Raw genomic sequence first — 13,139 nt, forward strand, 5'->3', positions numbered from 1 at the left:
TATGCGATATGTATTCTAAAACTTGCGTTCAACTATTATGTAAAGAAAACTCCCGCCAAACACCGTAAAGATTAACGGCGAACCACTTTGCTTTGGCGTTGTTTCTTAATCTACATTGAAGGCAAATTAACAGCTAAGTTATGTTCTGTTAAATTTATTGTTATTTTTTTATGTTAATGGCAATCATATAGTTGAATTTAAATTAATGCAAATACAATCATACTTATATAATGTCTAATTGACATATTATTATGAAAAAATCCAACTTGGCTTGGCCTCCATATCCAAATCCTATCTTCGTCATTGGACCTGGTCCGGCCTCATGTATGCTCAAATCCTGGGTCCACCTCTGCCTTTCGGGCTCTGATCCTCTTCGAGTTTGTCCATCCGGATATAAGTCGACAAAGCTCCAACGATTCTATGTCGTCTCGTTGAGGCGATGAGGTAAGGGTTTCTCATTATTTGACGAGATTTGGACAATTGCACCTCTAGGGCGCCGGTCCTTATGGGCACGTGCATGAAGACTTTCTGACTGTAATCGACAAGGTCAAGTTGGCTTCGGTAGAGAAGCGACGTTTTGTCTTTTTTACTGCCATTACCACGACCCCATTCGAAACTGAACACATGTGTACAACACGCACCCAACTTTCATATCCTAAAATTTCAAAAATAAAATAAAATTTTCTAATATGAAAATAAATTTTTCTAATATGGTTTTTAGTGTTATTTTTTATATAGGGGTGGCACCCGAAAGCCACAAATCCTTGTCCGTGCTGTCTTCAAAGATTGAGATCTTTTGTAAGCTACTCCTATGAGACTCATTTAATTTATTGGCTGAGAAATAAAATATGAGAAGCTTTCTCTTGAAGAAAAACTAAGGCCTCCTTTGGAGGAATTTCATAGGAATTTTAGAGGATAAGATTCTTATAGGATTTTTTTCTTTAGAGCCCTTTGGTTCATAGGAATGGATTCCTATTTCTACATAGGATTGGTTCCTATCCTCCATATTTCTCCATATTTCATGGGAAAATAAAAATGAGCCTAGACGCAATGGAAAAATTCTTTGGTGTCAACCAAATGACATCTCGTTTCCTATTCCTACTCATAGGATTTGATTTGAGATACATGTTATCTCATTTTCTACAAAATTCCTATTCCTACGATAATCCTATCCTATGAACCAAAAGAAGCCTAAGGCCTCATTTGTTTTACAGGATTGGTATAAGTGTAGAAACAGGAAAAATGAACTACAGATAGGATGCCGTGTCAAGTGAAATCCCACCGATAGCAAAACATAGGAATTCTCACATAACTGCTATTTGATTCTAGTATAAAAAAACATAGGAACTCATGCGTGCGCATTTTCTTCCCGCTAGGATTTTTCCATGAAGTCCTCATTGCCTTTTTCTGTGAAACTGAACTATGGATTTTATTTACGATTGGTTTCGGTGGAACACAATCCTGTAAATCAAACGACATCGCATGAAAATTTCCAGAGGATCTACAGAAAATCCTAGGCAAATCAAACGCGGCCTAAATGTGTTTCCAAAAACTGATATTGGAAAAAAAGTTGTCTGAGCCCAGGTTCGAACTGGGGACCTTTAGTGTGTGAGACTAACGTGATAACCAACTACACCACCCAGACGAGGTGCTTAAAGTTGAGGCAACGTTTTATATATTCTCAAACTCCTCTTTGAAGCGTAATCGAATCCTCAACCAAACACCTGAACGACTCGAAGGCAAAAACAAACGACCAATCAAACCGTACTCGAATTTTCAATCCAGCGTACATATACGAGTATACCGCAACACGCCGTATGCAGCATCGATCTTTAACACCGGTTACAACGAAACCAAGTTTAAAACCATACCACCAAATCGGATTACAAGACCCCACAACCATAGCTGATAGCTCTGCAGACAGACAGATCTTAAACCAAATCCAGCGGAGGAGCTCGAACCGATCGGTGCTGGCGGCGGGCGCGCCCGGCTAGCCGGTGTAGACGTGGACGCCGACGGCGATGAGGAAGATGGTGACGAGCGCGAAGTAGAGGACGGCGTGGATGAGGATGGAGAGGCCGCTGGTGTGCATGCTCCCGAACTCCGCCACCCGCCCGCGCCCCGGCAGCGTGCACAGCAACCCCGGCGTCAGCAGCACGAACAGCACTGTCGCGACGATCACCGGGCCCCAGTCCGCCATCTCCCCTCCCCTCTCTCTGATCTGTTCTGTCAAAAAAAACCAAATCTTGAGCGAGCCTCTGGATTTTTTTCTGGGAACTCTCCGGGATGTGTGTGTGTGTGCAGTGCGGCGGAGACGGGGGAGGTCACGCATTAATGTGTGCCTCTCCAGCTTTGCTCGCAGAGTGGGGAGAGTGGGTGGCCGCCAGCTCAGATTCCCGTGCTGCTTGATATGCCCGTGACATGTGGGCCGAATGTTGTCCTGAACGTATTGTGGCCCACACGACATTGGCTATAGGTAGTAGGTAGAGGCGTACTCTCTTGTGCATCTGGAGGGGGAAAGGATACGTTCCGTTCTAGTCGAGGAAACCTTTGTGTCGCCTTGCCGTGGGCGTGGATGGAAGGAACCAGAAGGAGCTCCTGTGGGTCCGGGCCGCCGAGAAACAAAAGAATGAGCGGTGGTGCACCGACGCCGACCTAGCAGGTGTAACAGGTGAATGCCGATCGAAATCACTCGCTAGTCTAGTACTTCCTCTGGTCGCATTTAGCAGGCTCTATTATATTTTGAGCGAAAGTTTGAACATAAATTTTGTATTTAAAAGAAGATTTCCATCACATAATTTAGACGCCGACAGGCCGGCCCAAACGCTCAGCCGGTCGCATGTCACCCGTTAGATACGACACGACCTTCAAATCGTCAGATCCAGCCTTTCGAGGGCTGTCGCTCCGCCCGTCCAAAGGCTGGATCCCCAAAAATCAGACGATGTGCACTGGCAGATAGCCCTAGCGAACACCGCCGAGTGCCGCTATGGACGGGCGGAGCAATAGCCCTCGAAGCACCACCTGCGCATCGCCAGTCGATGCCCTCGCAACGGTGCCGCCGCCGGCACAAGCACCGTCCTCTCCGTCAAAAACCACTCGACTTCTATTTGCACCTTCGTCATCTGAGGTTGCAGCACACCCATGCCCGGTTGTAGCACTTTGCACCATTGGTCGCCGGCCTTCAACTCTCGCATGCCGGTTTCAACATCTGGGCTTGTCGTCCTCGCCTCGGTCCTTGTTGTTGTCGTCGTCGCCCACATCGACAACGCCCTGTGTTCGCCAATGCAGCAAATCATGTTGCCGTTTCCAGCAAAATCCGTCGCCGGTTGTAGCAATGGTGTCGCGTGGTACGCCTCTGCAGCAAAACGGAGCATCGGTTCCAGCTTGGCGGGGTCGCCGTTGCAGCAACTGCCATGGCCGGTTCTAGCATTGTGTTGGCCAGTTGCAGCCATTGGTCGTCGTTGTGGTCGTCGTTAAGGGCACAGCTTCAGCCGTGGCTGGTTGCAGCTCCCGCCGAGGCCGGTTCTAGCATGCCGTGCGACCTCGTCGCCCATAGTAGCATCACCCTCGACGGATGCAACTCCAACCAAAGCCGGATGCAGCTCTCGCCGATGCCGGCTCCAGCATGGCGTCGATGTCGCCGTAGCTCCTGTGGAAGCCGGTTGCAGCTCCCATCGAAGCCGGTTCCAGCAATCTCGTCCGCCTATCGTAGCACGACGCACCGTCGTTCCAACATAGCAGCCCAGGCTTGCAGCACCCACACCTCCCAATTCCAGCTTCACCCGAGGGCAGTTGCAGCACAGTGCCTTGCCAGTTCCAGTATGACCCTCCATGTCCCGGAGCTTGCAGCACGGCATGGAGGCCATCCTGAGACTGACCAAGCTGCCAACTGGGCCACACTTCCCTTCCGCAAGAGCTCTCGCATCAGTGGGGCGTGCGGCACCGATGGCCGCCTCCTAGCGTCACCATAGATCTCCACCTCATCGGATCCATAGCGGATTTGCTGAACCAATGGAGGAAATGCGAAGACGAAAGAAGAAGGAAGAACTGACGGGAAAGAAGAAGAAAAAATGAGTGCACGAGCACATCTTCCAGTCTCCTTTTGCAGATAAGGTAAGCAGTGGATGGACCTGAAGGAAATATGCCCTAGAGGCAATAATAAATTTGTTATTTATATTTCCTTATATCATGATAAATATCTATTATTCATGCTAGAATTGTATTAACCGGAAACTTGATACATGTGTGGATACATAGACAAAACAGTGTCCCTAGTAAAGCCTCTACTAGACTAGCTCGTTAATCAAAGATGGTTAAGTTTCCTAACCAAAGACATGTGTTGTCATTTGATGAACGGAATCACATCATTAGGAGGAGGATGTGATGGACAAGACCCATCCATTAGCTTAGCATAATGATAGTTAAGTTTTATTGCTATTGGTTTCTTCATGACTTATACATGTTCCTTTGACTATGAGATTATGCAACTCCCGAATACCGGAGGAGTACCTTGTGTGCTATCGTCACAACGTAAAAGGGTGATTATAAAGATGTTCTACAGGTATCTCCGAAGGTGCTTTGTTGGGTTGGCATAGATCGAGATTAGGATTTGTCACTCAGAGTATCGGAGAGGTATCTCTGGCCCCTCTCGGTAATGCACATCATAATAAGCCTTGCAAGCAATGTGACTAATGAGTTAGTTGCGGGATGATGCATTACGGAATGAGTAAAAAGACTTGCCGGTAACGAGATAGAACTAGGTATGTGGATACTGACGATCGAATCTCGGGCAAGTAACATACCGATGACAAAGGGAATAACGTATGTTGTCATCACGGTTCAACCGATAAAGATCTTCACAGAATATGTGGGAATCAATATGAGCATCCAGGTTCCGCTATTGGTTATTGACCGGAGAGGCACTACAAAAAAATACACTTCCGTGCTAATACGTGTTTGTCACAGTAGGTCACGTTTTCTGTCATGCATGCACATCCATGACAAATTTATGACAGAATCAAGATAGTCATACATGTGCTGTCGTAGAAGTGTTCCATGACATTACCAAAATTATCATCACGGAAGTGTCCACTTCCATGACGATAAATCGCGCGTCACAGAAGTGCTTTCGTCAAGGGTGACCGACACGTGGCATCCACCGTAACGGAATGGCGTTAAGCTATCGGGTCCGGTTTTGGATCCGATAACCCGTTAACAGCCCCGACCAATGGGGATTTTCCACGTGTAAAATCATCATTGGCTGGAGGAAACACGTGTCAGCTCACCGTTGGGACAGATGTCATCCACTCATTGGACCCAAAGCGCCTATGATACGTCGACACATGGCACGGCCCAACAGAGGCCCATTCCTGTGAAAAGGCCGGCCCGTTTGACTTGGTAAAAAGGTGGCGGGCCGGCCCACGGTAAGCCTATTAACGACCCGTTCAGCCCGTTTTAACTTCCGACCCATGTATGGCCCATGACGTCTTTTGGCCCATATGAGGCCCTTAGTAACCCTCGGCCCATTAACGGCCCGTGGTAAAACTGGCCCGTAATGAACAGTGTATCACTTTATACCCATTAACGGACCATTATTCCGTTGGGCCATTTCCAGCCCATGTTATCTTTTGGCCTTCTCAGGGCCCATTTATTCTTGGGCTCATTTCCAGCATTCGTTTACTTTCGGCCCGTTACTGTCATTTTCTGCTTGTGGGCCAAATACAGCCCGTGGTTACAGTTGGCCCGTTTGTGGCCCGTTAATACGTTGGGCCGTTTTCATAGCGTCATCAAATACGGCCGATTAACGACGACCCGTTATGGTCGGCCCATGAACGGACGATTTCAACTCTAGCCATTTTACGGCCATAATGTGGTCTGTTATTGGCCCATGTTTGGCCAACCGATCATACGGCCCGTAGAAGGCCCATTGATGATACGTCCCGTAGAAGGCCCATTGTGTCTATGCCCCATAGAAGGCCCATTGTTTCTACGGCCCTTAGAAGGCCCATTGTTTCTACGTCCCGTAGGAGGCCCATGTTAACTACAGTAAATATGTAGCCCATTATTAATGTGGCCTAGTTTTAAAAAATAGGTTATTGCGGCCACTAGCAAACCGTGGAAAAAGAACTGCACTGACTACAAGAAAACAAATAAACAAGACAATAAGGAAATAAATAAGCAAGCAACTTACGCTAGGCTATCACGGCTATTACACATATTACTGTAGGGGAACGTGGCAGAAATTCAAAATTTTCTACGCATCACCAAGATCAATCTATGGAGTAATCTAGCAACGAAGGGAAGGGGAGTGCATCTACATACCCTTGTAGATCGCGATGCGGAAGCATTGCAAGAACGCGGATGAGGGAGTCGTACTCGTAGCGATTCAGATCGCGGTTGATTCCGATCTGAGCACCGAAGAACGGTGCCTCCGCGTTCAACACACGTGCAGCCCGGTGACGTCTCCCACGCCTTGATCCAGCAAGGAGAGAGGGAGAGGTTGGGGAAGACTCCATCCAGCAGCAGCACGACGGCGTGGTGGTGATGGAGGAGTGTGGCAATCCCGCAGTGCTTCGCCAAGCACTGCGGGAGAGGAGGAGGAGGGAGAGGGGTAGGGCTGCGCCGAAAGAGAGACGTTCTCATGTCTTGGGCAGCCCCAAAACCCCAATATATATAGGGGAGGGGGAGGGCTGCGCCCCCATCTAGGGTTTCCCCCCCAAGGGGTGCGGCCAGCCCTAGATGGGACTTGGGGGGGCGGCCAAAGCGGGGAAGAGAGGGGGCGCCCCACTAGATGGGCCTTAGGCCCATCTGAGCCTAGGGTTTCCCCCTTCCCCCCTTTCCTGCGCCCTGGGCCTCTTGTGGGGGGCGCACCAGCCCACCTGGGGCTGGTCCCCTCCCACACTTGGCCCATGCAGCCCTCTGGGGCCGGTGGCCCCACTTGGTGGACCCCCGGGACCCTCCCGGTGGTCCCGGTACATTACCGATATCACCCGAAACTTTTCCGGTGACCAAAACAGGACTTCCCATATATAAATCTTAAATCTTTACCTCCGGACCATTCCGGAACTCCTCGTGACGTCCGGGATCTCATACGGGACTCCGAACAACATTCGGTAACCACGTACAAACTTTCCCTATAACCCTAGCGTCATCGAACCTTAAGTGTGTAGACCCTACGGGTTCGGGAACCATGCAAACATGACCGAGACGTTCTCTGGTCAATAACCAACAGCGGGATCTGGATACCCATGTTGGCTCCCACATGTTCCACGATGATCTCATCGGATGAACCATGATGTCGGGGATTCAATCAATCCCGTATACAATTCCCTTTGTCTATCGGTATGTTACTTGCCCGAGATTCGATCGTCGGTATCCCGATACCTTGTTCAATCTCGTTACCGGCAAGTCTCTTTACTCGTTCCGTAACTCACATCATCCCGTGATCAACTCCTTGGTCACATTGTGCACATTATGATGATGTCCTACCGAGTGGGCCCAGAGATACCTCTCCGTTTACACGGAGTGACAAATCCCAGTCTCGATTCGTGCCAACCCAACAGACACTTTCGGAGATACCTGTAGTGCACCTTTATAGCCACCCAGTTACGTTGTGACGTTTGGTACACCCAAAGCATTCCTACGGTATCCGGGAGTTGCACAATCTCATGGTCTAAGGAAATGATACTTGACATTAGAAAAGCTCTGAGCAAACGAACTACACGATCTTGTGCTAGGCTTAGGATTGGGTCTTGTCCATCACATCATTCTCCTAATGATGTGATCCCGTTATCAACGACATCCAATGTCCATGGTCAGGAAACCGTAACCATCTATTGATCAACGAGCTAGTCAACTAGAGGCTTACTAGGGACATGGTGTTGTCTATGATGTATCTAAGTTTCCTATCAATACAATTCTAGCATGGATAATAAACGATTATCATGAACAAGGAAATATAATAATAACCAATTTATTATTTCCTCTAGGGCATATTTCCAACAGTCTCCCACTTGCACTAGAGTCAATAATCTAGTCCACATCACCATGTGATTAACACTCGTAGGTCACATCACCATGTGACCAACATCCAAAGAGTTTACTAGAGTCACCAATCTAGTTCACATCACTATGTTATTAACACTCAATGAGTTCTGGTTTGATCATGTTATGCTTGTGAGAGAGGTTATTAGTCAACGGGTCTGAACCTTTCAGATCCGTGTGTGCTTTACGAATATCTATGTCATCTTGTGGATGCTACCACACGCTACTTGGAGCCATTCAAGTATCTGCTCTACTATACGAATCCGGTTTACTACTCAGAGTCATCCGGATTAGTGTCAAAGTTCGCATCGATGTAACCCTTTACGACGAACTCCTTTTCACCTCCATAATCGAGAAAATTCCTTAGTCCACTAGATACTAAGGATAAGTTCGACCGCTGTCATGTGATCCTTTCCCGGATCGCTATTGTACCCCTTGACCAACTCATGACAAGGCACACTTTATGTGCGGTACACAGCATAGCATACTGTAGAGCCTACGTCTGAAGCATAGGGGACGACCTTCGTCCTTTCTCTCTCTTCTGCTGTGGTCAGGTCTTGAGTCTTACTCAATACTCGCACCTTGTAACACAGCCAAGAACTCCTTCTTTGCTGATCTATTTTGAACTCTTTCAAAATCATGTCAAGGTGTGCGTTCTTTGAAAGTATCATCAGGCGTCTTGATCTATCTCTATAGATCTTGATGCCCAATATGTAAGCAACTTTATCCAGGTCTTCCTTTGAAAAACTCCTTTCAAACAACCCTTTATGCTTTCCAGAAATTTTACATCATTTCGGATCAACAATATGTCATTCACATATACTTATCAGAAATGTTGTAGCGCTCCCACTCACTTTATTGTAAATACAAGTTTCTAACAAACTTTGTATAAACCCAAAAACTTTGATCGCTCCATCAAAGCTTATATTCTGACTCCGAGATGCTTGCTCTAGTCCATGGAAGGATCGCTGGAGCTAGCATACCTTTTAGCATCCTTAGGATCGACAAAACCTTTCTGATTGTATCACATACAACCTTTCCTTACGAAAACTGGTAAGGAAACTTGTTTTGACATCCATCTGCCAGATTTCATAAATGCAGCTAATGCTAACATGATTCCGACGGACTTAAGCATCGCTACGGATGAGAAAATCTCATCGTAGTCAACTCCTTGAACTTGTGGAAATACTCTTTGCCACAAGTCGAGCTTCATAGACGGTAACATTACCGTCCACGTCCGTCTTCTTCTCAAAGATCCATTTATCTCGGATTTCATGGTTTCTAACCATTTGTCGGAATATGGGCCCACCATCGCTTCTCCATAGCTCGTAGGTTCAGTATTGTCCAACAACATGATATCTCAGACAGGATCACGTACCACTCTGAAGTAGCACGCATCCTCGTCGTCCTACGAGGTTTGGTAGTGACTTGATCCGAAGTTTCATGATCACTATCATAAGCTTCCACTTCAATTGGTGTAGGTGCCACAGGAACAACTTCCTGTGCCCTGCTACACACTAGTTGAAGTGACGGTTCAATAACCTTATCAAGTCTCCACCATCCTCCCACTCAATTCTTTCGAGAGAAACTTTTCCTCGAGAAAGGACTCGTTTCTAGAAGCAATTACTTTTGCTTCCAGATCTGAAATAGGAGGTATACCCAACTGTTTTGGGTATTCTATGAAGATGCATTTATCCGCTTTGGGTTCGAGCTTATCAGCCTGAAACTTTTTCACATAAGCGTCGCAGCCCCAAACTTTTAAGAAACGACAACTTAGGTTTCTCTAAACGGTGTCGTCTCAACGGAATTGCGTGGTGCCCCTTTTAAAGTGAATGCGGTTATCTCTAATGCCTAACCCATAAACGATAGTGGTAATTCGATAAGAGACATCATGGTATGCACCATATCCAATAGGGTGCAGTTATGATGTTCGGACACACCATCACACTATGGTGTTCCAGGCGGTATTAATTGTGAACACTTTCCACAATGTCTTAATTGTGTGCTAAACTCGTAACTCAGATATCTCTATGATCATATCATAGACATTTTATCCTCTTGTCACGACGATCTTCAACTTCACTCTGAAATTACTTGAACCTTTCAATAATTCAGACTTGTGTTTCATCAAGTAAATATTCTCAGCATCTACTCAAATCATCTGTGAAGTAAGAACATAACGATATCCACTGCATGCCTCAGCATTCATTGGACTGCATACATCAAAATGTATTACTTCCAATAAATTGCTCTCTTGTTCCATCTTACTGAAAACGAGGCCTTTCAGTCATCTTGCCCATGTGGTATGATTTGCATGTCTCAAGTGATTCAAAATCAAGTGAGTACAAACGATCCATCTGCATGGAGTTTCTTCATGCATATATACCAATAGACATGGTTCGCATGTCTCAATCTTTTCAAAAACGAGTGAGTCCAAAGATCCATCTACATGGAGCTTCTTCATGCGTTCTACACCAATATGACTCAAGTGGCAGTGCCACAAGTATGTGGTACTATCATTACTATCTTATATCTTTTGGCACAAACATGTGTATCACTGCGATCGAGATTCATTTTAGGTGCAAGACCATTGAAGGTATTATTCAAATAAACAGAGTAACCATTATTCTCCTTAAATGAATAACCGTATTGCGATAAACATAATCCAATCATGCTCAACGCAAACACCAAATCTCGATGGTAGAGGGAGCATGCGATGCTTGATCACATCAACCTTGGAAACACTTCCAACACATATCGTCATCTCACCTTTAGCTAGTCTCCGTTTATTCCGCAGCTTTTATTTCGAGTTACTAACACTTAGCAACCGAACCGGTATCTAATACCCTGGTGCTGCTAGGAGTACTAGTAAAGTACACATTCATATAATGTATATCCAATATACTTCTGTCGACCTTGTCTGCCTTCTCATCTACCAAGTATCTAGGGTAGTTCGGCTTCAGTGACCGTTCCCCTCATTACAGAAGCACTTAGTCTCGGGTTTGGGTTCAACCTTGGGATTCTTCACTAGAGCAGCAAATGACTTGCTGTTTCATGAAGTATCCCTTTTGCCCTTGCCCTTCTAGAAACTAGTGGTTTTACTAACCATCAACAATTGATGCTCCTTCTTGATTTCTACTCTCGCGGTGTCAAACATCGCGAATAGCTCAAGGATCATCATAACTATCCCTGATATGTTATAGTTCATCACGAAGCTCTACTAGCTTGGTGGCAGTGACTATGGAGAACTATCACTATCTCATCTGGGAGATTAACTCCCACTCGATTCAAGCGATTGTGGTACTCAGACAATCTGAGCACCTGCTCAACGATTGAGCTTTTCTCCCTTAGTTTGCAGGCTTAAGAAACTTGTCAGAGGTCTCATACCTCTTGACGTGGGCACTAGTCTGAAATCCCAATTTCAGTCTTCGGAACATCTCATATGTTCTGCGACGTTTCAAAACGTCTTTGGTGCCACAATTCTAAACCGTAGCATTAGCACTGAACTATCACGTAGTCATCAAAACGTGTATGTCAGATGTTTCGCAACATCTACAGACGACGCTGAGGTTCATCACACCGAGCGGTGCATTAAGGACATAAGCCTTATGTGTAGCAATGAGGACAATCCTCAGTTTACGGACCCAGTCCGCATAATTGCTACTACCAACTTTCAACTAAATTTTCTCTAGGAACATATCTTAAACAGTAGAACTAAAGTGCAAGCTATGACATAATTTGCAAAGACCTTTTGACTATGTTCATGATAATGAAGTTCATCTGATTATAGAACTCCCACTCAGATAGACATCCCTCTAGTCATCTAAGTGATACATGATCCGAGTCAAACTAGGCCGTGTCCGATCATCACGTGAGACGGACTAGTCATCATCGGTGAACATCTCCATGTTGATCGTATCTACTATACGACTCATGTTCGACCTTTCGATCTCTTGTGTTCCGAGGACATGTCTGTACATGCTAGGCTCGTCAAGTCAACCTAAGTGTTTCGCATGTGTTCCAAGGCCATGTCTGTACATGCTAGGCTCGTCAACACCCGTTGTATTCGAACGTTAGAATCTATCACACCCGATCATCACGTGGTGCTTCGAAACAACGAACCTTCGCAACGGTGCACAGTTAGGGGGAACACTTCTCTTGAAATTTTAGTGAGGGATCATCTTACTTACTACCGTCGTTCTAAGCAAATAAGATGCATAACATGATAAACATCACATGCAATCAAATAGTGACATGATATGGCCAATATCATTTTGCTCCTTTGATCTCCATCTTCGGGGCACCATGATCATCTTTGTCACCGGCATGACACCATGATCTCCATCATCATGATCTCCATCATTGTGTCTTCATGAAGTTGTCACGCCAACGATTACTTCTACTTCTATGGCTAACGCGCTTAGCAATAAAGTAAAGTAATTTACATGGCGTTATTCAATGACACGCAGGTCATACAAAAAATAAAGACAACTCCTATGGCTCCTGCCGGTTGTCATACTCATCGACATGCAAGTCGTGATTCCTATTACAAGAATATGATCAATCTCATACATCACATATATCATTCATCACATCTTCTGGCCATATCACATCACATAGCACATGCTGCAAAAACAAGTTAGACGTCCTCTAATTGTTGTTGCAAGTTTTTACGTGGCTTGTATAGGTTTCTAGCAAGAACGTTTCTTACCTACGTAAAACCACAACGTGATATGCCAATTTCTATTTACCCTTCATAAGGACCCTTTTCATCGAATCCGTTCCGACTAAAGTGGGAGAGACAGACACCCGCTAGCCACCTTATGCAACTAGTGCATGTCAGTCGGTGGAACCTGTCTCACGTAAGCGTACGTGTAAGGTCGGTCCGGGCCGCTTCATCCCACAATGCCGCCGAAACAAGATAAGACTTGTAGCGGCAAGAAGAATTGGCAACATCGACGCCCACAACTACTTTGTGTTCTACTCGTGCATAGAAACTACGCATAGACCTAGCTCATGATGCCACTGTAGGGGAATGTAGCAGAAATTCAAAATTTTCTACGCATCACCAAGATCAATCTATGGAGTAATCTAGC

General features: G+C 45.8%; 1 protein-coding gene and 1 non-coding gene across 2 annotated transcripts; both read right to left on the bottom strand.

The window, feature by feature from the left end:
• Positions 1–1,571: 1,571 nt before the first annotated feature.
• TRNAV-CAC (transfer RNA valine (anticodon CAC)) lies at positions 1,572–1,645 on the bottom strand. Its single transcript has one exon. It is a non-coding gene; the product is annotated as a tRNA-Val (tRNA).
• A 97-nt stretch (positions 1,646–1,742) lies between these two features.
• LOC123049334 (uncharacterized) lies at positions 1,743–2,347 on the bottom strand. Its single transcript, XM_044472266.1, has one exon. It carries the CDS (start codon positions 2,330–2,332, stop codon positions 1,991–1,993), a length of 342 nt encoding a protein of 113 aa, XP_044328201.1. The 5' UTR covers positions 2,333–2,347; the 3' UTR covers positions 1,743–1,990.
• Positions 2,348–13,139: the final 10,792 nt, after the last annotated feature.

The sequence above is a fragment of the Triticum aestivum genome, chromosome 2D, assembly GCF_018294505.1.
Source record: "Triticum aestivum cultivar Chinese Spring chromosome 2D, IWGSC CS RefSeq v2.1, whole genome shotgun sequence".
In the NCBI taxonomy this organism is placed as follows: domain Eukaryota; kingdom Viridiplantae; phylum Streptophyta; class Magnoliopsida; order Poales; family Poaceae; genus Triticum; species Triticum aestivum.

Bases quoted from the DNA above. Each gene is read 5' to 3' on its own strand.
- LOC123049334 (XM_044472266.1), bottom strand. From the start codon at position 2,332: ATGCGTGACCTCCCCCGTCTCCGCCGCACTGCACACACACACACATCC.